This window comes from Alligator mississippiensis, chromosome 2 (genome assembly GCF_030867095.1).
Source record: "Alligator mississippiensis isolate rAllMis1 chromosome 2, rAllMis1, whole genome shotgun sequence".
In the NCBI taxonomy this organism is placed as follows: Eukaryota; Metazoa; Chordata; order Crocodylia; family Alligatoridae; genus Alligator; species Alligator mississippiensis.
This window is the reverse complement of record NC_081825.1, coordinates 6,701,225-6,728,833: the sequence shown is the minus strand read 5'-3', so window position 1 is coordinate 6,728,833 and position 27,609 is coordinate 6,701,225. Positions and strand designations below refer to the sequence as shown.

The following is a 27,609-nucleotide window of genomic DNA, read 5'->3' as shown; positions in this document are numbered from 1 at the left end:
CTGTGACACATGGCTGCCTACAATTGCAAGGGAATGGGATTCAAAACATGTGATGCCTTCCAGCCCTCTGTTGCCATTTTCAATAAAAGACACAGCATTTCTTGTTTTTGAGTGCATCAGTGAATAGAAAATCCAACACTTCCCTTTGAAAATTACCTAATGAGAGTTTACCATCATTGTTAAACATTTGTGCTTTATTTTCACTTAGAAAGTAGCTGGCTTTAACTTCCAGGCCTTCATTCTTTCCCAGGAGATGAGAAAGCCTTTTTAACACTTTATAACCCTAGCCTTAATAAAATATAGCCCTTAAAAAGGGCTTCAAAGTAAGAATGTACTGTCATACTTTATGGATGAAGATGTTAGGAACACATCTATTCTTCAAGCTTTTACCATGCCAGGCAATGGGGCGCCAAAACATTCTGCTTTGCTGCTCACAAGCTGCCACTTGAATCAGGAATAGTAGGCTAGCAGGAAGGCACTGCATGCCAACTAATTAGCACTGCTCCTTACAACTACACTGTTCCCAGATCAAAAGACAAAAGGTACACAGAAAAGCAAAGTGTACGTGATGATAATGCCTGGCACAGACGTTTTTGCTTTAAGGTTTGTCTGCTCCATAGAGACATGACTTCCCTGCGACCAGACAAGTATAATGAGGGAAGTTAAGGTTCGCTCAGATCAAATACGGGACTCCCAACACACAGTTCCCCTTGTCTCAACCACTGGGCTAAGCTCCAAAACTTCATTAGGAGAAAAGGAAATGTCGTTAAAACATCTCACTACCCGTTTTTGCATCCATAAGGCAAGCACTATAAACTGCAGACATTCCAGCTGTCTGCTGGCTCTCCGCAGCTTGCAATCTCAAGTGATTATTTTTAAATAAGGCAATGTATTTTTACTTACAGCAATTCCCAACTATAAAGAGAAAACACTACTATACTTGGACATGGACATAAAACAGCCCAGACATTTGTCGCAGAACTGAGAAACGCTACTTACAGTTTTAACCAGATAAAGGCTATCCTCATTGTCCAATGGAATAATTCTAAAACAAAATAATATTTGAATATTTAAAAAAAATTAGCCAGTGTTAAGTGAGAGTTCACAACATGCACTCAGAGTGACCATTTCAAATTGTAATAAACACTTTCCGGAGCATTTTAGTTAGTTAAGCAACAACTGGATTTTAGACAGCACGGTAAGATGACAAGTTTGAGAAGACAAGCTAGTTCAAAACACATTTATTTAAAAAAATGAGAATTTTGAATGAGTTCATGCTGCTCCAGAGATGCTCTGCCAAAACTGTTTCATTTTTCAAATGACACTGAGATTCTACATAAATATAAATCTGCACAAAGAAAAAAAGTGTGTTCTTTGTTTTACAAAGGAAAAAATGACGTTTCTTTTTTGTTTAACTAACATTAAGATAACTACTGTTTCATATGAAAAAGATGACAATGAGACTGACCTTCCATGATTATTCACGGCTTGAATCTGAAAAGCTATCTTGGAACTATGGATATAAAGAAAGAGTAATTAATGAAAATATGTTTGTACTGAAGATCTACTATTATCATCTACTAACAATCCGGATCGGTTTCAAAGCCAAAATGACTTTCCAAACAGGAAGAACGTGAAGGGGAAGAATAAAATAATTATTGTACTAATTTTTTTAATGCAACAACACAGAGTTTTCCAGCTATTTAAGTAGTATATGGGCCAAATTAAAAAAAATAAAATTGCGTAAGTTAAGTGTGATTTCTCAGGGCGGCCTGGGGATGGAGATCAGGGTTGGGCAAATTATCTGATGCTGTTTCACTTATTATAAGTGCATCACTACATAACTGAAAATACCTACCATAATGCAGTTTTAAATTGTGTTAAATTAAACGAATCTAGCATGGAGAGAAGATTCTCTTCTGCTGTTTCCCTTGCCTGCAAAGGAAAAAAAAAAGTTTCTTTCCATCCCTGCAAAAGTATCAGGATTACAGAATTCTTAACGTTCAGAGGACCATGCATACTTTGAACAAAGACCACAGCCCAAACATTACTGCAAAATATTAAAGATGCACCAGACTATTAGCTGCCTGGACTTATTAACCAATGTAACTGTAATATATTCTTCTTGCTAGCAAGTCGAGACACCTCGGTACAGCACGTATAAAAATCATTTATACTTTGAAAGAACGCTAATTAAAATAGACATCTCAGACTCACTAAGGGCAATGTACCAACTTAATTTGCATCAACAGCAATTTGTTCTAGCCATGTCAGATAACCTCCAAAATTTAAAAACAAAATTAAAGCAAATTAAAGCAAAGGAAGCAAAAGGCCTTTACTTTAAATGTCTATATGCATGACAACATGGCAAACGGGACTGGCAGAAGTTTTAAGTTGTTTAAATTAACAATTTATGATGGCACTTTCCACCTGGCAGTGGAGGTGTTAGCATGAGTTCCCACTCAGCTGCTGCAGCAGCCCAGGCCTCAAGGGCTCTTCCTCCCTATTCTGGCTTCTGCCACATGCCCACGCTCCAAGGGGCAAGGAAGCATGGCACAGCCAGCTTGTGGTGCTGGGGGAGCCAGCGGCTTAGACCACCTGTGTGGCCCGCTGCCACGGGGGAGCCTGCATGGAGTTGAAGGTTAAGAAAGGGTGCTGTGTGCATGCTGCAACAAGGACTGGGGGGAGGTGGAGCTGAGAGGAGAACTGTATGGAAGGGGCAACCTGGGGGGACCTGTGTCCCCAAACAGTGTAGCCCAGTGCAGTGTCCAGTCCCTTGCCACTAAAGCCCTGATCTGTGATATACTGAATTGCTATTAGTTACCTTGATTTCACTGGACGTTTTAGCATAACATTCAATGCTAGCAAGTACAGCTTTTAGCACTGCAGCATATATTTGGGACAAGAGCATACTGAAAAAAATAAATACAGACATGGTATTAAACAGATATTGGTTATTGCAGTTAACTGAGTAGAAAAAAAATAGTCACTGTTTCCTATTTCTTATAAACCCAGTTTCCCATGGAGAAAGACACACAGAAGGCCTTACTTCAAGTTGTGTAGACATTTCAAATCTCCAATATTGCTCCTACATAAAAAAATTAAAATTAATTTTAAAAAATTGACTGGAATCAGTCAACTGGAAACTCTGCTACCAACCAGTGAAAGCCCCTTTACAGACGGCATCCTGGATTAGTTTTGCAGATGGTCCCAGTTCTAGATGCCAAAGATCCTAGAAACATACTGGGCTAACCTATGCAAGGGAAGGAATTACTTGTCCTGTAGGTAAAACAAAGCAAACTAACCATGCTGGGGAAACGGCAGTACTGAGCTTGAACTAGAAATATGACATTTCACATAGATGTGTTTTGTCCATGATTTGCAGGGGTTTCCCCTGGTCTGTTTTATCTGCATGATCTCACAGAAACCAAATTCACTCGCTGAGCTGAAAAAGTAGAGTGCACTAAAAACAATGCAACTTGATGAGTTCCTGATACTGTCATTCTGGCTCACAAATCTGGTCCCATTTTCACTCCAAGTTCCTCGCATACCTTGGCAAGATACGCCTCAAAAACAAGGAAGACCCACGGTTTAATATGCAGCATGATTACTGCAATAACAAAATGCAAAACAAGTTAGTCTCAGGCTGCAATGTTCTGTGTGGAGGAACAAATGTAATCCTACGTATCCTTGGCACCACACAGATTAGAGGATTGAGTAAAAAAAACAACCCCAAAAAACAAAAAAAACAAACAACTTGTATACCCAATTAATTAAAAATGGCCAAATCTGGGATTAAACTGTGCTTCACAAATAACATCCTGCTTTGAATTTTTCCTAAGGAGTGTCAGAAGATGCTACCCCACACACACACAACCTGATTACAGACATTCAAAATTCTGGACTAATCCCAAAAATGTGTTATGTATAAAACACTAAATGGGGCTTTTCTTTACAAAGAACAAAGGATAACAGAGAAAGTTCTCTTAGGCCCTCAGGAGCATTTATCTGGCAAACAATAATGTTCTGCTTTATGTTAATAGTTTTGCATTCGTTGCGTTCACAGTAAATGGTGAACTTGTTTTCCTAGTCATTAATATACAGCATAAATGTCGCCATTATTATTTTCGCTGTCAAATCTCTATTTTCTCAACCTGTCAACCAGGCTTGTGTCTGGCAGGAAATGTTTCACGCCACAGGGAGTCGAAAAAGGCTTCTAAAGTTGCCATATCTAATGAGGAAGATCATCTCTATAAAGAAAGGTCTAGGACTTCAAAACTCAGAGGGGCAACAATAAAGACAGACAGCTGGAGATAACGGCTGTTTGAGAATGTTTCAGGGAATGCAGAAAAGTGGGCATCGAGAAGCTGAAAGTGGCACACAAAACGGTCATGCCATTGCTGGTAAGGACACCAACAATACACCCAGACTAGGGACAGAAGTTGCACATAAACCAGTTTAAGTGAGCAGAAACTGGTTTATGATAAACCTGGTTGAATGTAGCATTAGACTTAACTGATTTGGGTCAAACCAGTTTATGCAACTTCCGTCCCAGACCCCTTCTTGGTTCAAGTTAAATCACAGCCCCGCCCAGCATGCCTGGCAGCTGTGTGCTGTGCTGTCTGCTCCAGTAGAGAAGAGTTGTGGGGGGCAGGCAAACCCCAGCTGGGGTCAGGGGTGGTGGGAAGGGGGTTAAACCCCCCGCCTTCCCCCAAGTACAGAGCTGCCCTGCCCTGCTGGTTTATTTACTGCTGGCTTCAACTGTGTACTACAAATCCCAGAGGCACCTGGAAGCAGGAGAGGAAGGGATGAACAACCCTGCAGAGTCCTGCTGTGATTGTGGACGGCAAATCCCAGAGACCTCTGGGGCAGCAGGAAGAGGAAGCAAACACACAGCCCATGCTGGCTATATGCCAGAGAACTGTGCTATAGTGCCACCTAGCTTCTGGCCTGAGCCACTGCGGGTATGTGGTTGCATTTCCTGAATCAAAAGTGAATGTCTATCCAGTTGTTTCTCAGTTTAATCTCTGTAGTTTAAACTAACCTGCAGACTGAACTGATTCAGCCTGGGGCCTTTTGACTGTCTGCACTTAGCCCCAGAGCTGGTAGCAGGTCCAGGAATGGGGGAAGGGGGAGGAGGGGTACGTTCTTCCCCCACACTTTGGCTGTGCATCTGCAGCAGAAAGAGCTCTGAGCTCACTGCCTAGTCAGCATGAGCTCCTGGCACAGCTCTCTCTCAAATGGTAAGCTCCAGAGCTCACAGCTTTTTGGGGCAGGGTCTAGTCAGAGCTGCTAGTTTTGTATGGCTCTGGAGCCCAGGGGGTGAATGCCGTTGCTGTTCCCCCTTTCTCTCCCCACTAAATTCAGCAATAGAGGAAAGAAAGGAACACATGCCGGCAGCCACACTCACTGCTTGGGTTGAAGCTGTGCAGAATCGGGAGCCAGACCCTGTACTGAAAGCTTATATGTGGCACAAACAGGGTTTCAACCACGCTGCCACAACCCTCTGCCCAGAACACAGCAGTGTTTGAAACATCAGAGCCAAAAGGAATGAGGCAAAGTGTTATTTGATGGCAGATGAGTACTGAGTCAATGAAAACTAATATAAGCTTAAGAAAGTTTTAATGGTCATTTAAACTATTTCCCAATTCATTTTAAAATTAGCGTAAGCAGAATTTTTCCTTCTACCCTTTGTTGCATTCCTACAGCACAATGCAAACTATCAGATACAGCGTACTTATCAGATTACAGGATATATGCCTGGGCTTAAATTTTACTATGCTTCTTTTAAAGATCCACGATTTTAATACATTTAGGCAAAAGGCTGGGCAGAGCTGCATCTCTCTGTATTAATAAATTGAAGTTTTGGGGTTGTTTTTTTTTTTAAAGCCTTTAACATTTCCTTTACATTTTTGTTTTGGATCTTTAGTGATATTTTGGATTTCTTACTTGTCAGCATCCGATTAACAAATCTACTCCAATAAAAATAATATTCTGCAAAAGGAAAAACACCATACCTGTGCTTTATCTACCAGGAATCATATTTCTGCCTCAGGGGAACATTTGGATTTATTAACAATAAGATGAGTTAGGGAACAAAAAGAAATTAAAATAATGCTAGCTTACACTTGCTCAGCTTTCTTATGGATCTCGTTGTCATTCCCTGTACAAAAGTAAAAGGTGAAATAGTTCAAGTTAGTTTTAAATAGTAGTATATTACATTATGCAATCTCATACAAAGAATACCTACTTTCAAGATACAGAACCAGGATATCAGAAACTTAAACAACTACCGTACATCATTAATTTGCAGAGTATTGTTTTTAATTCTAGTTTTATATTAAAAAAAATACACATATTAGGAACATACGTTCTGCTTAAATGAATGGGTTTGTTAAACTCTCAGAGAACTAAAGCAAGTGCTTACACCTAGGTGCCTAAAGTTAAATTCCCAAATTACCATCAGTAATCAGTACGCTTCCAAATTAATATAGGCATTTTAAATTAAGAGCTGCAGGAGGGTCAATACCTTGGTGGGGGTGGGAAATTAGGCCACTTAAGGTATGGACAAGCATTTATAATACATTAAGCATCTTAAAAGCACTGTGAATAATGAGTAAAAAGACTGCGCAGCACTACAGACTGCCATAAACTATATTTTAAAAAGCTATTCTGAATGAAACAGGGATAATGCTGAAGCACTCGGGTCATGTTCATCTTCCCTACCAAAATTTAGGTGTGCAAATAAAGTAATTTAAGATCTTGGAAATTTATGGGTCTGAAAAACATTTGCCAGAGATGCCAATCCTGAACGTGCATGTGCTTTACTTTTCACAAGTGAGCAGTCCAACCAACATCCCTGGGTTTTTTCACATGCCTAAATTCCAAGTCTTTAGGCCCCATCTACATATTACAGTTAAGGCATGATAACCAGTTAATCAGTGGTCACCTGGCCACACACACAATCAATTCATGGTGTGCTAAAAAGAGGAGTAAGCTACAAAGTGTGCATGAGAACTTTGTAGTGGCTTCCTATCACACCATTAATTGAATGTGTGGCCAGGGGCCCCCGTGGCTGATTGGTGCTCCCAGATGGGTGGGGGGGCAAATGGATCCCCAAACCCGGAGGCTCCTAGCTAACAGGCCTCCTGGCTGCAGGGGCACCCCATTGCCCAGCAGCTGCAGTCTTCTAGCTGCGGGGATGCATGGGGTGCTCCGTTAGCTGGGGCTCCTAGCCACGGGAGCTTGCTTCTTGCCGGTGCAGGGGGAACCCAGAATCCGGTTCCCCCTGCACTGGCAATAAGGCCTGATGAGATCAGATTCATGATCCCACAATTTTGCCTCCTGCCTTTGTGTGGATCACATATTAGCTCGCAAACCTTTACCAGCATATAAAAAGTTGAGGGGCCCCACTATAAGTGTTCAGTTTGGCTCACAGTAAAAAAGTTAACAGCCGGATTGATATGGAGATCCTTATCTTTTTGACTAATGACCACTTTAATCCCTCCACTGATCAAAAGCAAAGGATTGTCTTTTCTTTTTATACGATAATAGAAAAATACAGTAAAAATACACAGCTGCAGATCTAGCAAGTTGATAAAATAGTAAAAAAAAGTTGTTTTTTTTTAAATTTGGGAAATTTAAAAGCTGCTCTTCTTTAGTCTTTTTCAGATACATAGCTCTCTCCCGCTCCCCCGCCCCCAGAAGATCATTAAGCAACATATATCAAAATACCTGCCCCAAAGAGGTTCACTAATTTTAAAACTCCCAGAGAGGAGAAACTTTAGAGAGAAAACAGAAAACATACTTAATCCCCACTTCATACAGCAAGGGGCCATAGGCTCTTTGTGTAATTAATGCTCAAGTCTCAATTATAATAAAATTGGTTCCACATATAAGGGCAACCATTTATGGTGATGGCAATATAGGCTCTCTGTCCCCAGCTATAAAAGAAATACATTTCAGGGCACAGTTATTCATAAGACTGTTTAATGAATCTTTGAAATGACTCATTAAATCATCTCTAAGGATCTCTTAAACAAACCTACCCACACACATTCTGAATGATTTACATTTTAATATAGTGAAGTGATTTTATGGCATGGTTAATGCTGGAGAGAGAGCACTGTATCTTAATGCTATTTTTATTCATAGAAGTTTAAATGGAAGGATAGGATGTAGCTTTCCATCTTTACTAAAATTTGCTGTTGCAAAGATGGCTTCCCTAATATTATCCTTATTTAATGAGTCAAAAAAAATAAAAAAAAAGGTGGGTGCGGTTAGTAGATGATACATAGGAAAGAAGGGCTACGTGGAAATCATCTTGTCCAGCCCCCTGTTCAAAGCAAGACCACCCCCAACTATACCATCCCAGTAAGGCATCTGTTTAACCTGCTCTGGAAAGTTTCTAGAGATGGAGATTCCACGAGCAAGACTGCGGATGCCAGAACATTTTTGGAAAATACACTTAGGCAAACCTAATCCTATTTGGCCATTTGGACCATGAGCCTATTTTAAGTAGATCACTGATGCTCAATCTTCTGGCCCCACCGGCTGGATGAGTGGTGAGGGCCCAGACTACAGGCTGGATCTGGAGCTCAGGGTCAGTACGTGGGTTGATACACAGGTGCAACTCAACATGCTGGCCTGTTGTGCACATGGGCCCAATACCACATGTAGTGCAACCCCGTGCACCAGATCTGGCCAAGGAATACACCTCATACCAGCGTGATCCAACATGCAGAGCTATGTCATCCAACCTTCATCCCACCGGGCAAGAAAATTGCAGCTTCTCTGCTGTGAAGTAACACTCCCCCTGTTGCCAAACTTTTGGACCTATGTGGAGACCCTCGGGCCAGGTGACATGGCCTTGCAGGCCTATGGGCTGGCGGTTAAACATCACTGAAGTAAATTATTCAAGTTGGTTCAGCATGCATCACACTTCTTAACAGTACAAGCATGGTTAAATCATCTTCTAGAACTCCTGTGGACAAACGTTTCTCTAGTAAGAGCTATGACTGTATGTAAAAAGACTGCAGCTGCTATGAAAAATTACACCACCATGTTATCTCCAAGACCCTGTTTGGCTGTCTCATATCATCATTAGAAATAACATAAAGGATTGTCTTTGTTACAGCAACAATGTTCTCATAATCCTTGTTTGGGTGGGGAGGCGGTACTGAGATTATGCAGGCTGCAAGAAATCAGTTTAAAGATTTCTCTTCTTGACCCTGAAATCTTTTTCTAGTTTTGGTATGAGAAAACTGCAATGTTGCTATGCGACCATCACCTTGAATTACTGCCTTTTGTTTTCCTACAGACTGCTCTGTAGTATAACTAAAACTCGTTTCTAACTTGGAGGACTGTGTTTGCACAGCAAACTCAGGGTAAACTCACCTGTGCGATAATGTGCTGCTATAACATGATTTCCCATTGTTCCAATGCCACACCCTTCCCTGCAATCAAGACTGCCTGATAATTATTTGCATTCTCTCTGGAGCCAAAAATTAACTAGAGTTTAGCCTAAGTCAGTTCATATAGAGAGCTGTACTAACACTCCTATATTGGTTCAGGTATCAGAAGAACCTTTTTAAGAGACATTCAGGTATCTCTATACCACACTATCGTAGGCCAAAAACACCCTCTTTGAAAGTTTTCCCAATGTTCCACGTTGAGTTTGCCTTCAAAGAGCCTACTTTTATGTCTATTTTCCCAACACTTCTGGAGCACTGCATGAGAACATCCAAAATATCTTACTAAACAGATGAGCATGAAAAGCACAAGCTCAGATAGGCCTCCTTATACAGGCTGTTGATCTACCAAGCATCAAGAACAGGGGCATCAAATGCTATATGCTTTCAGTCGCTCTACAAGCAATAAAGCAGTTGTTAAAGCATTAAGGGTAAAAAAACAGATGCAATTTTTGTTGAGGCATCAGCTGTGCCAGGATGTGTCCCAGGATAGCTGTTATTCTGGGACATCTATTTAGTCAGAAGGCTGACTAAATAGATTTAGATTTAGTCCCTAAATAGATGTTATTAGGGCCGTTGTCCTGCAGGGTTGGGCTCCTGCCACTCCTGGGACTTCAGAGATTTGATTGTGCAGGAAAACAGCCACAGATACTATGGCCTGACCCAGCAGACAGGTCTGCAAGCGGAGGAACACCCCCAGGGTTTCCCTGCTTGGAAACACAATCTGGATCAGGGTGCAGAACTTCCTGGGATGCACAATAAAGTGAACAGACATTCTCCTCGATTCAGCTTCACAGTGACTAAGCTTGGTCACACAAATATTTTGGGGCAATTGGAGTGTGCCAAGGAGGCAAGGACATCAATTCCCTTCCAACTTGTGCCACCATAAAAATGTTGAATGTGGTATAACAACATATATTTGCCCCATAAAGCTAATCAAGAAAGAGAAGCCCCTTAACTACTTCAAGATAATATTAAAACACTTACCCAGATATGGAACATGAGTGGTTCCAAAAAAATAGGTCCTTGAACAAGCCAGAGGTCCCCTTGGTGACACACACTGCACTACCTAGGGATCAGCAGTAACAAGATGTAAGTGGGTCATAGCATATACCATAATTTTACGTTACTAACAGACTATATATTACTAAAATCTGCCTTTGTTTTCTACCAACTCAAATACTATAAAAAAGTGCATGAAATAGGACCACCAGTATTCAAAAAAAAAAAGTATGTTAATATTTGTTTTCACTTATGTGGCTCAAAAAGGCTTTGGGGAAAAAAAAAAAAGATGAGCTCTGAATTCCATGTACATTAAAAAAAAAGGTTCCAGGTTTGTTTATGGAAAATGTCTTTTAATGAATAAAGCGCCTGATTAACCATCCATGCACTCGGTCTTTGACTCACTATTTTCTTGCATCCTACGAGCTAAGAGCAAATATCACACACACACATATATATACCTCTAAGTGTACCACTGTCAGCCCTCTGAGACTTACTGACATGATGTGGCTGACACCGTATCAGAAAGCAATCACACCTGGTGGTGGGAAATAAGAGATGGTCCTAATTAGAAACCTACCCACCTACAGGAATAAAAAGAAAATAGTACAACTGGTGCCCATGTGGGACTCAAAGGAAGTAAAACAGAAAATCATGTTTAATGCAATTGGAATGCACCAAGGAGTCCCCACATCCAGCTGTAAGGTAGTGACTAATGAAATACTCTTCAGTCAGGGTCATAAAAATCACCATCAGGTCATTGCTCCCAATTCCCTGGAGCAATAAGCTATATTCAACCATCTAACAGCATAAATTAGGACCAAGACACTCCCAAAGCCTAGTCAGATCAGCTATAAGGGATAACTAAACACTGCAGTCTGCACACTACCTCTCCTGGGTTAAGGCATATTACCTTCTTGATGCACCCAGCCCAGCCAGCCAGAGGATCAGTATTCCCTGGGGTCGCTTCCCCAGCTGTTGCACTACCATGCAGGGAACACAAGCCATCCAACTCATGATACGTTGTAAAACCAAAAGTTTTACTTGAAAGTGGAAAGAGTTCATTTTGAAAATTCACCTTAGTAACCTTCTTTAACTGCTGAAAGAATTTTGGGGTTTTACGGTCTGTTTGGTTGTTTTTATATATATATATATATATATATATATGCGCATGCATGCATGCAAACATTTTGAACACCTTAATTTTCTATCTATTTAGTAAAATGGAGTTCAATACTACAGAGAGTGTAAGGTGCTTTAGAAATTGGTCTCATAAAACCTCTTGGTGAATCTTACGATTCTAACAGAAGAGAGTTAAATCCACATACAAGCTTTCAAGGGGTATTCAGACTCTCCAGGTTGCAAGTATAAAAAAAAAAGACATCATGAACAACGAACGTACATGGGTGTAACATTTTCAGGTACTCATGATCCTTAAAAAGGACTATTTTTTAATCCATAAAATGATTTTCTATCAAGTCCTAATTGTGCAATAGCCCCACGCTCAGAGCATCCATTTAATTCAACAGGAGTTAGGCTTTGGAAAGGCCGCATCCAGGATTTGCCTCCCGGGAACAAGAACTTGTCACTAAACAAAAAGAGAGGCAAACGCCAGAGTGCTTTACTTGCATTTTTAGTTTATTACACATATGCTAAATATTTGACTGGTCACTATTAAGCACTTTGTAATGTCAGAGAAACAAAGTAAAAAGTGTATGGCTTGAAAAATATCAGTGTTATTAAAATCTCACCATGTGCTTGGCAGTGCTTCCACCCAGGCCTGTGTTTCGAACTAGATGCCCCTCTGATGGAAAATTGAAGTTCCCAGAGTTTAGGTTCTCTTTAGTTGAGTGGCTACCAAACAGCACAAAAGGTTGTCTGCTAGGGCTGAAAAGAGAAAAAAAAAATCTAATTGCCACTGCTTCTTCAAGACCTTGATATACATATCAATTTGTAAAACATTCACAATATTTCTTGGCTTTCTCATTAAAACAGAGTGTAACAATAGAAGTCTAACAGCAGCGCACCTGAAGAATCGAATGGAAAAACACCTGTTAGAAAAAGAGAGAGAACCAAAAAAAAAAGCGCGTATTGAATTAACTGAAGATAAGATTAGGTCATTAAATATTTATCAAACCTTCTGTATCTACCTCAAGGGTGTTCGGAAATGAACTGGAGTGTAAACTTTCCTATTTGCAATTTTGATTTCTGTCTAATGCTTCTAAGGATATCTCTAGTTCAAGAACAGGTTTTCGACTGCCTCTTGAGCTTTTCCCTACTGTATGCAAAGGAAACTGTTTGGAAGAGACTCACAAGCAGGTTCGTTCAACGGTGGGTAACTCTGGAGCCAGTCAAGCTCCTTGTGATTTCAGGAAAATTCTCCTACCAATTACTTCACTAGGAATAGGAGGTATTAGACGAGCATGCTGGTTGAACTCCACTGCTTAGTTACAGTTAAAGACCATAAAAAGTTGTTTTAGACGGTAGCTCAGGTCTTCCTTTAGTTCAGCCACTAGATTGACCTTGTTTTGGAAAAGCGGACAGAAAAGAGATCCTGCCTCTAGCATCCTGTTGGAAGGTAGAGTTCATTTTTGCTGCAATTTTGAGGAAAATGTCTCTCTTTTAAAACCAGGTAACTGCTGAATTTCTGCTGCTAGGTAGCTCACACCTCTACACCAGTGGTGCCCAACCTTTTTGCCCAGCGGGCTGGACTGGCAGTGCCCGGTTCGTCTGCAGGCTGAATCCAGCTGATGTTCCTGATGCAGTGCCTGGGTGGGCACGGCAGGCATATTGGGTCCGGAGGGGAAAAAGAGGCACAGAGGCTGAGTGCAGTGCAGCCCTGCAGGGAAAGGAGCTGGACACTGCCCTGTGGAGAGGAAAGGGGGTGTAGCCTCACCCAGAGGGTGAACGGGGGAGGGAGGGGGGAAGTAGGCATGACCCAGGCCCAAAGCGGAGGGGGAAATGGGACGTGAACCAACCTTGTGGGGAGAAGGGGACATGGCTAGGCCCCAATGTGGCCCCACGGGGGAAGGGGGCATGGCACAATGACAATGGGAAGGAAGGGGATACGGCCTGGCCCTGTAGGGAGAGGGGACGTGGCCCAGCCCCATAGGGGAAAGAGGGCATGGGCCCAGACCAGATTCACAAGCAGCATGCCTCAGCCCCACAGGGGAAGGGGGTAGAGCTTGGCTCTGATTGGTCGCCCAGAGAATGGGGCTTGGGGATTTGGCAGGGGGAAGAGGGACTGTATTAATGGCACTGCCCCCGCTGCCAAGTTTTCGGACCCGTGGCAAACCCCGTGGGCCACATGTGATGGTTCTGCAGACCACATCTGGCCTGCAGGTCAGAGGTCTAGCACCCTCGTTCTACACTTACATCAGTAATACTACCATATTGTGGGCGTATTCTGATTTTGGGGGAGAGGGGTGGCTTGTGTGCGTGTTCCACTAACTGACAATAGCAAATTACCACAAAGTACTGGCAATCAATTTAGATCTGTAAAGTAAATCAGTGGGTGTCTGAGCAATTTCATTTCTTACAATTCATTTTTTTTTTCAGATGGCTTGCACTATATTTTGAGATGGCTGGTGAAAGATGAGCATTAGTTCAGATGTAATGAATGCTTCTGAATTGAGATGAACAATGCAAAACTTAATCTTCCTCAGAATAAATCAGTGGCACTGGAACATCTGGGTTAGAATTGTCTTGCTTTTCCATGTTTTAGAATACTGTGTAAATATAAGGCTAAAATGTACCAAAAAAATAATTGTTGGAATCCTGTAGAAAAAAGCAACCCTGCATCAGTGACAGTCCTGTCTGGCTCCTGTTGACCGTCACTGATGTAGGGCTGCTTTTTTCTACAGGATCCCAATGATTTCTTGGGGGGGGGGGGGGGTGTAAATAAAATTTGGTTAACACTGATTGTTTCCTGTGCATATTTCATCTCAATACAGAAGCATTCATTGCATATATATATATAATATACCCCCTACCCACTGTCACATTCCACATCAAGGGAATGTATCTACATTAGTTAATAGTGATAGAGATAGATAACACATGTTGCATTATTCATGGCTGCAAAGCAGATGCGCTCAATGCATGCAATTAACAGCCCCTTCCCATCCCCTCTGCCCCTCACGCAGATAACATTTCCTATGAGCCACAGGTGGTGAGTTCCACTTACGACGCAGGAGCTGTGGTCTCAGTATCACCGCTCTATATAAAAATACACATTCTAAATTAATAGAACTCCATACAAATTGTAAATGACATGCAATATAGGAAAGTGTCCCAAATGACACTATAATAGTTATTACTGGACATCAAGTAATAAAAACAATAAGACACTGCTAGGACATACTAATTGCAGGAATACAAAACATACCTATTGTCTGTTATATGGCTCGAAATCATTCCGTGACTGAAATAACTCCTGAATGGCTGCAAAGAGAAACACATTTTGCTTACCCAAACAAGAAAAAGGACACAGAAAAGATTTCAGAAGATGAGATGCTGTTGATATGAATAAGAAATGGACTCAATACACAGCACAAAAATCCCCAACCCACCTGCCAATTACATACATAATCATACAATTAGAAGCATTAAACCCAACAGGAACCCCTGATGAGTACTATGAGCAGATACAATGGCAGCATCTCTATGCATCCCATCTCATCAGAAATTATGTAAAACCTGTCATAAATTTAAAATCCAATTTTTCTATTAGCTGCTATATACAATAATTCCTACTACCAAAAGTAAATTAGAAAGATATGCATCTGGGTCTGCTAGAAAGACAGGTGACACAAGTAAAAATGTATTATCAACGGGAAAAAGGCACTCAATTTTGAATGTAGCAGTAGTTTCAAACTAGATAGAATTCTGATAACAATACACTAAAGATACAGGTTAGGAAAGAAGGGCTTCCTAAACCTACACACTGGAATAGGTAAAATGGTTTATTGCAAACATTCTCTGAATGAATAAGCAAATGTAATCTTGAATTTCAAAATGTTCATCTAATAAGCATACCTCTCCTGCCTGAGATTCGGAGAGTTCCAAGATGAAAGGAATTTCAGTATCAAAACTAGCAAAAAAGCAGGTCCACTGGTGTTCAAAAGATGTTAAATCCTAAGGAAAGTGGAGGAGAAATCATTAGCTACCATCTTGTCAGCATGGCAGTTAAGTTCACTTTTAATAAACAACTAACACAACTGGAACAGTTTTATTCACATTTCAACTACGTACACTGCCACTTCATGCCTGCTTCAGAGACTGGCGAAAACACTGGGCACGTCTACATGCGCACTTTAATGAGCATTAATCTATTCTGATTTGCATGAAAAAAAAATTCACAAAAAAACTGCTCTTTATCTAATGCACATTAAAGTAGGCTAATGCGCCTTTTTCTAGTACCTCACAATGGGAAGTACTAAGTTTAATGCACATTACCTAAAGTACATTAATGAATGTGTAGACGCACTCTTAAGTTTTTTCAATCAAAACTTAACATCACCTAGAACAGGGGTGGCCAACATATGGATATGGTGCCACAAGCGACACAGGCAGGCCCAATGGGCACGCAGCAGACCAAACCAAGACAGGCAGCACAGTGGCCAACAGGGGAGGGAGCAGAAAGCAGAGCAGCAAAGCGAGCAGAAGTGGATCAGATTGGCACCTAGGGAGAGCGTAGTGTTAACTTGTGGCATGCCTGCCAAAAAGGTTGGCTCACACTGAACTAGAAGATCTACCTTTCATTTAAGGAAGGCATTCTTCTGAGGACTGGATACTTAATTCCAGTCTAAAAACATGAGGCTTTTTAATTTTTTTATTTTCTTTTTATTTTAAAATCTATTTTATATACACACATACACACGTGTAATGCATATACATAAACTGAAATTTTAGAAGCTTATTTGTTTTAATTTCACTCAAGAGGAGAGATAAATGGTAAATAGAAACAGTGATCCAACAAGCAAGTATTGTGCAATGTACTCAAAATAAAGGAGAGAAAGATCTATACCTAAATATTCATTTTGAAACAATTTAACATGAAATAAAGACAGTAAAATTGTAAATGGAGAGGAGAGAAAAAAAGAAAAAAAAAGTAATTTCTTGTGACTTAATATTATGTTCAGGAAATTATCTTCCTACGTGCCTTCACCTCTACCACTAAAGCTATGGGTTTGAGGAGCAAAGTATATGCACTGAGTATACTAAACAGCATATACAGAATGGAAATGAAATGATCTGTACAGATTAGTAGGAATTCCATAAATTAAGGAAGGAGAATTTAAAAAAAATCAACTGCAAACAGGAAAAAAAGAAAGAAAAAATCTGCATCAAGCTGATGAAGCAGATATGTGAAAACCACGTGTACTGCATTACAGAATTACAATACAAATTTTAAAGTGCTCTAAAATTATTCATAATATAAATTAAGGCAGTGGATGGTTTTCCATCGTTTTTATACATTAATCTGGGAGATCAGCGTTAAAAATATAATTATAATGAAGACTCATTATAATGAAGACTGAGTGCGCTCTTTTAAACATGGCAAAAATAATAGGCCCATATTAAAATGTAGTAAGGTTATGTAGAAGACGATACTTGCAGCTATTTTATTAATGCAGTGCTAACAATGAGCTATATAAATGTATAAGGCTAAATGTGTTACTGCTGGCTAACCTTAACTGCATTTTTAAGTGGCATTTTAATGTCTCAAAAAAACCCCAAAAACCCTATTATTACAGAATAAGGTGAATCTATTCTGAAGAAAATGAGTTTATCTTATAAAAGAAACTTCCAATTAGTTAGAACAACTAAGACCAACAGAGAGAGAGTGTCTTCCACACAAGATATTGGCTTTCTAGGGTAGAATAACCAAACGTTACTTTACTAGTTTATTCTACAAAAGTTGCTATGCTATCTACTCCAGATTTAAATCCACTTGGTATTTTGTGTGCGTGTGAGACAGAAGTTTAAAAAAGTTTTTCACACTAGATTAACTACACAGCCATTGACATCCACTAGATTTTTACAAGAAGACCTCAACAGAAGCAGAACTAGACCAAATCTGGGCACTTCTAAGAATTTCACCCTGAATCTTCAAACATTGAATAGAAGCTGGATCAATGTAACAAGAAGCTGCAGCCTTACCTTTAATAGGGGGTGGGGAGAGAAGGGAAATCTAAAAGGGTACAAAAAACATCTTCTGGTATGCAAATAAGATTTGATACCCAATTTCAAATGCCAAATTTTTTTTATTTCAATGGGATGTGCATGTGGTCGGATGTTTCAAGACAGATTCTTATCAAAGACCAGCACCACCTTCATAGGATGGAAATCTGTCATCTCCCAAACCACAAGAGAAGGTACCAATTGGCAACTCTATTTTGAGAAATGGTTAGTCCATTGAACTATTCGCTTCTTGGTCACAGGCTCATTTCAGGACAATGCTGGTGATTTATGTCAGGTTGAAGTCCTATTAAAATTTAAACTGCTTGGAACAGTTACATGTGTACAGTACAACAGATTCTAGATTGGTGGTCACCAGATTCTAGATCAGCGGTAGATCCTGGAGTCTCTTGAGATCGATCCTGGGCTAAGGGGGCTGAGCATCCCCCCCAACCCAGCAAGTCAGTCGGTGGGGGAGGAAAGGAGTGGAGGCCCAGGGGGCACGCGCAGCAGGGCTCAGGGCACAAGCCCAGTGGGAGCTGCTTCTGCCATGCAGATGGGGGGGGTACATGCCCCACCCAAACGTGGGGCAGCGCCGGTGGCTGCAGCTCTGACATAGGTAGTGGGGCTAGAGCAAGGGCAGGCCCTGCAGAGCTGGCATGGGGTGGGGAGACAGAGCTGTGAGCAGTTCATCCAGGGGGTACGGGTAGGGGAAGCATGCAGCCCAGGAGGGCATGGGGGACACGTACCCCTGGATCTCCCCATGGAGTGGGGCAGGACGGGCTGTGGGTTGTTCCCACCAGGCTGCTCCCAGCTGGGCTGTGCTCAGGCCAGGTGGTGGCAACACTGTTAGTAAGGCCATTGGGGGGGGGGGGGGGGGGGGGGGGCTGTAGCCCCCCCCTCCCCCGCCTCTCTCCCAGCACTGCAGCCACCCACCCCAAGTGCAGCATGGGCCAGGCCTGGTGGGAACAGCCCAGGTGTAGCCTCCCCCCTCCCCTCCCCTCGGGCATCAGGTCCTGGGGGTTGGCAGCTGTACCAGGCAGTTCCCACTGGGAGGGCGGGAGGCTGCGATGATGGGAGCAGGGGTTGAGGGGGCTACAGCCCCCCTCCACGGCCCTGCTCCCAGCACTGCTGCCACCGCTTGGCCTGAAAACAGCCTGGCTGGGAACATTACAGAACCGCCCAGCCTCCAGCCCACCCCACCAGCAGATCCAGGGGCACATGCCCCCCATGGCTTCCCAGGCTACATGCCCCCCAACCCCGCACCTCCCAGACGAGCCACTTGCAGCTCCGTCCTCCACCCCACACCTGCTGTGCTCCCTCCCTCACAGGGACGGGCAGCAGATTGAGGCCCCCCACAGTGAGGGAGTGACTACGGGCTAGGGCTATGGCTGGGGCCCTGATCTGCGCCCCCCCCCCCCCCCCCCGCCCCCCATGGCCCTTTCCCTTTCCCCTCCCCTCCCCACAGACTTGCCTGCTGGGCAACTTATAATTAATTAGAGAGGCCAGGAACCCAGTAGATAAGAATGACGCTATAAATCTGACGGGGTGTAGGTTGTATGCATGTTGATCTAAGAACATAGGTAGACAACATTTTTTGGGTAAATCTGATCTCTTTTATTAGACCATCTCAAACAGTTGGGAGGCTTGCAAAGAAGAATTTTTCCAACTGAGTTGGTCTAATAAAAGATATCAGATTTACCCTAAAAACCTTGTCTGCCTATAAATCTGAACCTTACAAAGAGTCAAGCTGTATCAATACAGCTCCTCTCCATCTACAGCTTTACTGTCATTGTTTCGTGTCAAATTGTTCCAAAATGAATACTCCATAAGCAATGCAAGGAAGTTACTAATTTCTATTCTTCATCCTGTTCTATTATTAAGAAGAGATCAGGCCTTTCAAGCATGACAATATCCTTAGTGAACTGAACTGTCTGAAAACATACAGAAGTGCACATGCAAATTAAATTGGCTATTGTTAATCATGACTATCTTATCTAAAATAATTAGTGATACAGTCAAAAAAATTTTTTAAACTACTTTGGGCTTATTCTACTTGTAGGCAACTGAAGCACCACACCGGAATAAATTAGGCAGAATATACAGAAAACACATTTGAAATTTCTCAAATTCCTTTCATGCCAGATTTAGAAAGCCAATACTAAGCCTCAAAACTGGGGTTCATGTCCACTAACTATAATTGCCAATAACGATAATATTCCAGAAGCATATTTCTAACTTAAGCTCCTTGAGACACTTTAGGCTACCTCCTTAGAAAAGTCTTATTAAAAAAATTAAAAATGTGACCACTGTGTGTCACTCTTGGTCTACTTAACTAGAAAGCAGGTATAAATCAGTATGAAAATTACTTTTTTTGTGATAAAATTGTCATAAGACATTCTTTTAACAAACTGAAGAACTGTTATCAAAACTATTCTGTGCGCACAGTGCTGGGATCTAAAGAATATCTAGCAAATGCATTTAATTGTAGGAATTTTCTCCACAGGCTTCACAAGGCATTAAGTAAAGCATCATTATAGCTCCAAACGACTTCATAAAGGGGAAAAAAAACCCCAGACAAATGAAACAAAAACCCAGAAATCCACAAGCCAGAGTAAAGGGAGCAAGCACACTTCAGCAGGCTGCATTATATAACCAAACCATTTTGCTGCTTAGATGCACTATTTAAAAGTGACATTTTCTCTAAAAATGAGCTAAGTCAAAAGGTTTCATCTGCATTACCTCAAAAATCAAGTCCTCCAGGGAAACAAGATCCATTTTGCTGTATGTTTTCCACAGATCAATACTGACATCCATTAACTGAAAAAAAAAAGACTTTTTTTTTTACAACAAAAAGCACAAAAGAAGTGTTACGTATACAGGTTTATACTACATTCAGTGCCGAGATGTGAAGTTTTGAAAAGCTAGTCCTGAGTGTATTAGAGTTTACAAAAAGTGGTATGAAAGGGTTACCGATCTACACATTCTGAAATAATCCCCACTGTAAAACTGATTTCCTTCATGCTGAGTGATAACATATAATAGATTCACAGCTTTATTTGAAACTTTCTGGACAATCCATATCCCCAAAGCTTTCCAGAGTCAAACATAATGAATTAATTGCTGAGAAAAAGAGATATTAATAGGCAAAGCCACAGGGCAAGAATGGTAAGATTTCAGAGAAGAGTCAAAGTGAAATAAGAATAACTGGAACTGCACATTAGGCAACGCTTTCTACAACTGGAAGGGCAGGGAGGCGCACACATACTCAACTAAAAGGAAAAGGTAACTGATATATTTCCCTCTATAGGTATAGGGATCCTGGTTTACTCTGGTTAAAAAGAAACAAAACAAAGCCCAAATTCTCTGATAAAAATCCCAAATTCTCCAATTAAAACCCCCAAATCTGTGTTTTTAAAATGAAATGCAGAGAGAGGAAGAGGGATCAGTTGAACAATTTTTTTATTGATACATTTAGAATTTTAAAGCAATTAAAATTGCTACCACTGCCTCAATAATTATAATAAAAATCAATTCTAAATACCTATATATTTGGGTGTTTTTATTTTCGTGCAGTCTGAGGCCTTCCTCCTCCGCTTGCTCTCCAGGACACGGGTTAGGGGGTCCAGCTGCAGCTGCCCTCCACCACCCCCCCCCCGCTTTGGGGCTCCAAGTAGCCCTGATATGCCAGTGCCCTGCCCTGTCCATGCCAGTGCCCCTCACTCCCAACCCGTTGTCCCCTGCACCCCTCACTCTTGAGCCACAGCCCCCCAACTCCACTGGTGCCCCTCACTCCTGGCTCACAGGCCCCCCGATACCCACTGGTGCCCCTCACGCCCAACCTGCAGCTCCCTGTCCCTCTGCAGCCCTGCTGGTGCCCCTACCAGGGCTACAGGACCTGGCAGCAGTATCCTGCCCACTCTGCCCCACAGGCCATCCACTCTCCGCAGCCATCCAGCAGTACCTGAGGCCCGCCTGCTGCACACAGGAGGTGGCGGCCACTGCAGCCGGAGCCGGGGGAAGACCATGGACCCCACCCAACTCCCACCCCAGCAGAATGGCTACAGTGGAGCCAAGCAGAGCCCATGGGGGCCAGGGGAGGGTGCAGGCTGCTCATTGTGGGGCTTGAGGCTCCCTGCCCTGCTGCCCTTCCCTCGGGTGCTTCTGCAGCCGAGTGGGTGGGACCTGGCATGGGAGGGTGGAGCTCAGTGGGGAGACTTACTTCTGCTGCCACTGGCAGTCCCATGCCACCTGCGCTGCCATGGTAAGGCACCCCCAAGCAGCGGAGGGGAGGGGGGGGGGGGACACCACAGCAGCACAGAGTTGTGACCCTTTGTTGCTGCCAGGCGGGCAGGTGGAGTCTCACTTTGGTGGCACGACTAGCATGGCAGCACTGAGATTTCCACACAGAAATCTGAGGGGACACATGCCCCCCCCCCAAAACGCATCGCCAATGGCCAAGTCTAAACCATGCCCGAAGGGTTCCCAAACCCTGGACCTCCAACCCCCTCAGCCCACAGAGTTACCATTATCCAGCTGCCAGGGCTGTTATCACCACCCTGCCTGGATGCATTGCTGGCCATGTGCGTGTGCACTCGCACACATGCGTGGCACTCCCTGCCTCCAATCACCCTCCACCCCACTCCCCCCAGCCCCAAGCAGCACCTTGCAAGCTGGAACTTTGCCAGCCTGCAAGTGGAAACCCATGCTTTCCTACTTCAAGGGGGAAAAGCCAGGGCTTTTTTCCTTAAAGGGGAAAATCCATGTTTTTCCACAGGAAACAGAAAACCCAGAACCCTAGCAATCAGTGATGTCAGTCACCATTCAAATAGAAATAGTAAAACAAGGAACGCTGACATACATAACTGCTTTCTGTATTTTCGTACATTTTAATGATGGATTAAAATGAAGCTTGAACTGGAAGTTTAAGTGACTGCTTTACTTAATAATTTCAATTATTTTTCCTGGATCAAGCAGCATAGACAGACTTATGACTTGTCAACTGTCATCTACTCAACATATGTACTGAGCATACCTATACTAAATTCTCTAAATAATAATGCCAGGAATACTGCCATTTTTGTATCATCACATATTTCAATGTTATGCCATCATAAAATATTAAGAATAGAATAGTAGTCTTAAAAAAAATTAAGCAAGTTCATTGTAAATTGAATAAAATAAGGTTAAGAGGCTCCACTTTTGCACATATAGGAAAGATACTACTAGAGTTTGAACAGCTAAAACTAATGGAGAACAATAAACTCTCAGGAAGCTGGTAACATCTTTATCAAAAAAAAAAAAAAAATCTACCAAATTACTTCCCAAAAGCAATAGTTTTTCCCACTGATGATGTACAGCAGCTGTTTAACAGCTGACAATGCCAAACAACTATAGCAGAAGTTAAGATTCTTACTTCCACCATAAAATCACGTTTTTTTTGTTTTTTTTTAAGGAGGAAGAACGTAAGAACCCATATTGGAATTTAGCTGAAATGCCTTGTTAAGTATTTTTCTTTAAAAGGAGCAACAGAAATGATCAGAACCATTGCTTTTTATCTTCCAGAGTTATAACCCCACAATGCTTTCTACCTTTATATAATTCAATATAGTTTCAAGTGCCATTTATATTTCTTAGAAGCCTCCTATAGTCATAGTTATCCTCGCCCCAGAGAAGCCAGTGCCAAAACATTTCTTATATACTTACAACAAAATAAAAATTTACTGATAAGATCTTGAAGTCCATAAGATAACATTATTTAGTTATACCTCTGTTGTGCACCGACCTATAAAAAACGTGCTTAGTTTATGGGAACAGATAGATACATAGAACAAGATTACATGACCGCTCTAAAGATGGTAAAAGGAAATGAGAAAAAGCAAGTATGAGGATTTCAGCAGAGGAATGAAAGCAGGAGAGTATATGAATTAAGCAGAAAGATAAGCAGACACATAAGTAGTCACAGAAGGGACAAAAATGTTACTTCAGCAAGACAATGAGGGGTTATAAAAGTTGTCAAAACAGAGACAGATGACCAATCATTTCTTACTGCTGGTAAAAAGTGATGATAGCCAAAAAAAAACAGGATATAGGGGAAGAGGCCCGGGGGGGGGGGGGGGGGGGGGGGAGGGAAGGCCAACAATAATGCCAAGTGGACCTCAAAAAAAAGAGAAGAGAGTCCACACATGGAGATCAGGAAGACTGTAATAGCAAAACAACAGCACGGTGGCCAGAGAAAATTAGAGAGGTCTGCACAGCTCTGGAGGTGGTCCAGGAAGAAGAAATGAAATGAGAAACAGATCACAGAGGAAAACTCTATGCAAGTATTTAGGGTTGTTGGTTGTAGCTGTGTTGGTCTAAGGACACAGACGGACAAGGTTCTTTGGGCAGATGTGATATCTTTTATTAGACCAACTAAATAATTGGAAAAGATTTGTCTTTGCCAGCTTTCAAGCACAAACACCCTTCTTCCTTGTTTTGTGCCCGCAAGTTTGCGAAGAACAAATTTTCCCAACTATTCAGTTGGTCTAATAAAAGGTATCACATCTACCCAAAGAACCTCGTCTGTCTATGCAAGTATTACATGTATAAGCTGTACTATCTCCATTCCAGAGACAGGGAAAACAGAGCGGTTACTAGATCTGCCCAAAGCCAAACAGCACAGGTTTTTATACTGAAAAGGTATTATGCCAGGCAGCAATATACTAATGCACACTATGCTGCTCTGTGCATGCTACCTACCAAACATGCAGCAGTCTAGCTACTTTCACGCACTACCTCCCAAACTGGAAGCAGTGCAGCTTCATGTGAACAGGGCCACGGATAAACTCTTCAGCCTTTTTTTCTCATCCCGTAGTGCAAATGAGTCCACCCACATTGTTGTGCAAATATCGCCATGCTGCTTCTGGCCTGGGAGTCACTCAGCATGTCCAATAGTGGTGTGTGAAACAAGCCATATTCAATTCAGATTTGGTCCGAATCGGGGACAGTGATTCGATTTGTTGATTCGGATCGCTGTCCCCAATTTGATTCAGCTGAATCCAAATCCAAAGATTTGATGCTCATTCAGAAAAAATAAGTAAATAAATAGATCAGCAATTCGGCCATAGACATGGCTTTAAATGTTTTTCTACATACCTCGAGGTACTAGGTGCAGCTCGTGAATGCTGTGATGCTGGGGCGGATGGAGCGTCCCACAGGAGTGCACCCCCCCACTTCTTGTCCACTTCCAGTTCTGCTGCTGAGTGCTCTGGGAAGCCCCCGCGCTCCTGTGGGATACTCCATCCACCCCAGCATCGCAGCGTTCACAAACCACCTGGTACCTCGAGGTATGCAGAAAAACATTTAAAGCTGTGTCTATGTCCAAATCGTCAAATCTTGCCGAATCTCTCCGAATCAATTTGCAGGGTTCCAACTTGATTCAGAGAGATTAAAGGAGCTCCTGATTCAATTCAGAGATTCGGTCACCGAATCGGGCCAAAACTCTGCCGAATCAGATCAGGGACTGAAGCTTCGCCCAGCCCTAATATTCAAGTGTACAGGAGAAGTTTCACACAGTCCTAATGTCCAAGCCTTGCACAGTACGTTTGTGGTACAGACAAGGCAGGAGATATATGGTTTGTATTCCCAGTTGGCTATCCATCCAGCAGGCCACAAAGCCTCAAAAACCCACGTGCCAGGAGACTCCTACAGCACAACTGCTGAACCAACAATTACCCAAAATAAAACGATACAGTCATTCCATTGTGCCTCATATCAGCATTGGATCTTTAAGTGATCTAGCATGGCTAATCATTTTTGAGATTTAGTATTTCACCTCCTAGCAGAACTAGAAATAAATGGAGGAATAGGCTATCATCCTAGAATGGTAGAGAGATGACCTCAGGTGAGTCCAGCTCCCCTAACAAGGCAGGGTCATCCCAACTAAAACATCTCCCAGCCAGAAGCGTCCATCTAACCTGCTCTTAATGTGCAAGGATGGAAATCTGATAACCTGAGTAGCCTGTACCAACGGTTAACCACCCTCATTCTCTTGGAGAGCTGGAATCCAGAACCACAGTCCACAAAACAGGAATAATAGACTTTTCCTTCCTCTGTGACAGTGATTCCATTTAGCAGGGAGGACAATGGGGGAAGAATTCTGTTTCCAGCAAGTTCAGTGTAATCAACCAAATTAAAGCTTACTAAATACATACCTCATATTTCATGGTAAAGAAGCCATCACCACCAATTCCTTCCAGTGCAAAAGCCTGTACTATTGGCCATTTTTCTACAATGAACATATCGAATATCTGGAGATGCCCTATGGAAACAAATATTTTACAAAAGTTAAAATGACTAATAGATCTCTTCTTTTCATAGCGTTCAAGTCTCAGAATAGCTTTAAGAAGCGAGTTGAAATATTCCAATTAAATAAATTTTATTGCATTGGACTCCTATTTTTGGTAGCAATTACCACAGATTTTCAATAACAAGAAAAAATGCAGGACTAACTGTAAAATCTACAATATATACCATACAATTAGTTTAAAACCACCCAGTTATACATGATATCATTTGCTTCTGGAAATAAATGAAGAGTTATTTTTATTTGGAAATAATTCAGGACTAAAAATTGATTATATGCAAAAATTTAACATTCATAGAGTGGTAAGATTGAGAACAGTATTCAGAAGCACAACATTTTGGCAATGTTTAAGGATTCTCCAGCAACACCAGTTTGAGTTGCCCATGTTTTACATTTTACAATAAAAATATTAAATATCATAATCCTGCAACCACTTTTAAGAACACACTTTATATTCAGAAGCCAGCCCTTTCAGCTTCATAGGATTGTTCACGTAGAAATGTCAGAATTTGGACCAACCAAGTGTAATATGCCAAAGCATTTAACATGAATATAAGTACACTATACACATGTAAAAGGCCCCACATTCCAGTGAAAAGGAGCTTTGGGGGTTTTTTTTAGTTTCCTCTTAAGTATTTAGACTCAAACTAAATATTGGTTTTAAACACTAAATGAACTTCCATGAACTTTTAAACACTAAATGAACTTCCATGAACTTTTATAAAGGAGGAAAGATTGGAAGTTGTTCAGTGTGCTGAGCTGACAAGTTTTAGAGATGCTGGGAAGCTGTTTGAGCTGGAGTGACGGTAGAGTTCAGGAACTCCTCAAAGAAGAGGCATATCTTCAACAACACTGCCCCCATGAGAGACTTGGCTCTAGAAGCATCACCGCCTTGAAAAGAACTGTGAATCCTTCAAAGAAAGGATTATTTGAGACAATTAAAATAGCAAAGCTGGAAACATTATGCGAGTGGAAGCATTCTTACCAGAAGGTATAAGAAACGTAGCATAACATCGGCTGAAATTACTTTGTGCAACTTTGCAAACAAATTTCTCTGCCGCTGAGTCCAAGCATTTACACAAAAAAATTAAGTAACTAAATAACAGTGGATCAGTGTTTGAACACAGGACCCCGGTGATTACCAGCCAGCGTAATGTCAGACTTACAAAAGTTCATTAGGCATGAACAGATAAAACAGTTACAGGATTTTGTAGGGGCAGGACAATGTAAACTGGATTCAACTGCACCACAGTAACTTGTGTCTGTCCACTAAATGAAACTGGGTAAGTTATTGTGGTTTAGCTTCAGCTGGTGACGGATAGGAGTGGACAAATAACAGTTACACCAGTTCAGCCGAGCCATGCCCCCATAGTAAGTCTTTCTGTGTTCGTATGATAGACTCTAAGGGCAAGAAGGGAATACTGATCATCTAGGTCAGTGGTTCCCAACCTTTTTATACTGCAGACCAGCACGGGAGTGGGACCAGGTGGGGAGAGGGAGGGAGGCACAGAGCCAGCTGTCTCCCTCCCAGGGGTCCAAGCAGGGGACTTATGCCACAACGCAGCAGCCAACCCTTTGTGGCCCGGTACCAGGCTGTGGCCCAGTGGT

At 41.9% G+C, this 27,609-nt stretch overlaps 1 protein-coding gene across 1 annotated transcript in view; it reads right to left on the bottom strand.

Annotated features, from left to right (window-relative positions):
• DNAAF9 (dynein axonemal assembly factor 9) overlaps positions 1 to 27,609 on the bottom strand; it is a 126,727-nt gene that overhangs the window by 60,384 nt on the left and 38,734 nt on the right. The window contains exons 6-16 of the mRNA XM_014597122.3: positions 25,850 to 25,956; positions 20,397 to 20,474; positions 15,510 to 15,608; positions 14,860 to 14,915; positions 12,224 to 12,359; positions 10,458 to 10,539; positions 6,127 to 6,163; positions 2,825 to 2,912; positions 1,859 to 1,935; positions 1,469 to 1,513; positions 1,000 to 1,045 (exon numbers count right to left, since the gene is read on the bottom strand). Coding sequence (XP_014452608.1) covers positions 1,000 to 1,045; positions 1,469 to 1,513; positions 1,859 to 1,935; positions 2,825 to 2,912; positions 6,127 to 6,163; positions 10,458 to 10,539; positions 12,224 to 12,359; positions 14,860 to 14,915; positions 15,510 to 15,608; positions 20,397 to 20,474; positions 25,850 to 25,956 — 851 coding nt within the window. The remainder of the gene's footprint in view (positions 1 to 999; positions 1,046 to 1,468; positions 1,514 to 1,858; positions 1,936 to 2,824; positions 2,913 to 6,126; positions 6,164 to 10,457; positions 10,540 to 12,223; positions 12,360 to 14,859; positions 14,916 to 15,509; positions 15,609 to 20,396; positions 20,475 to 25,849; positions 25,957 to 27,609) is intronic.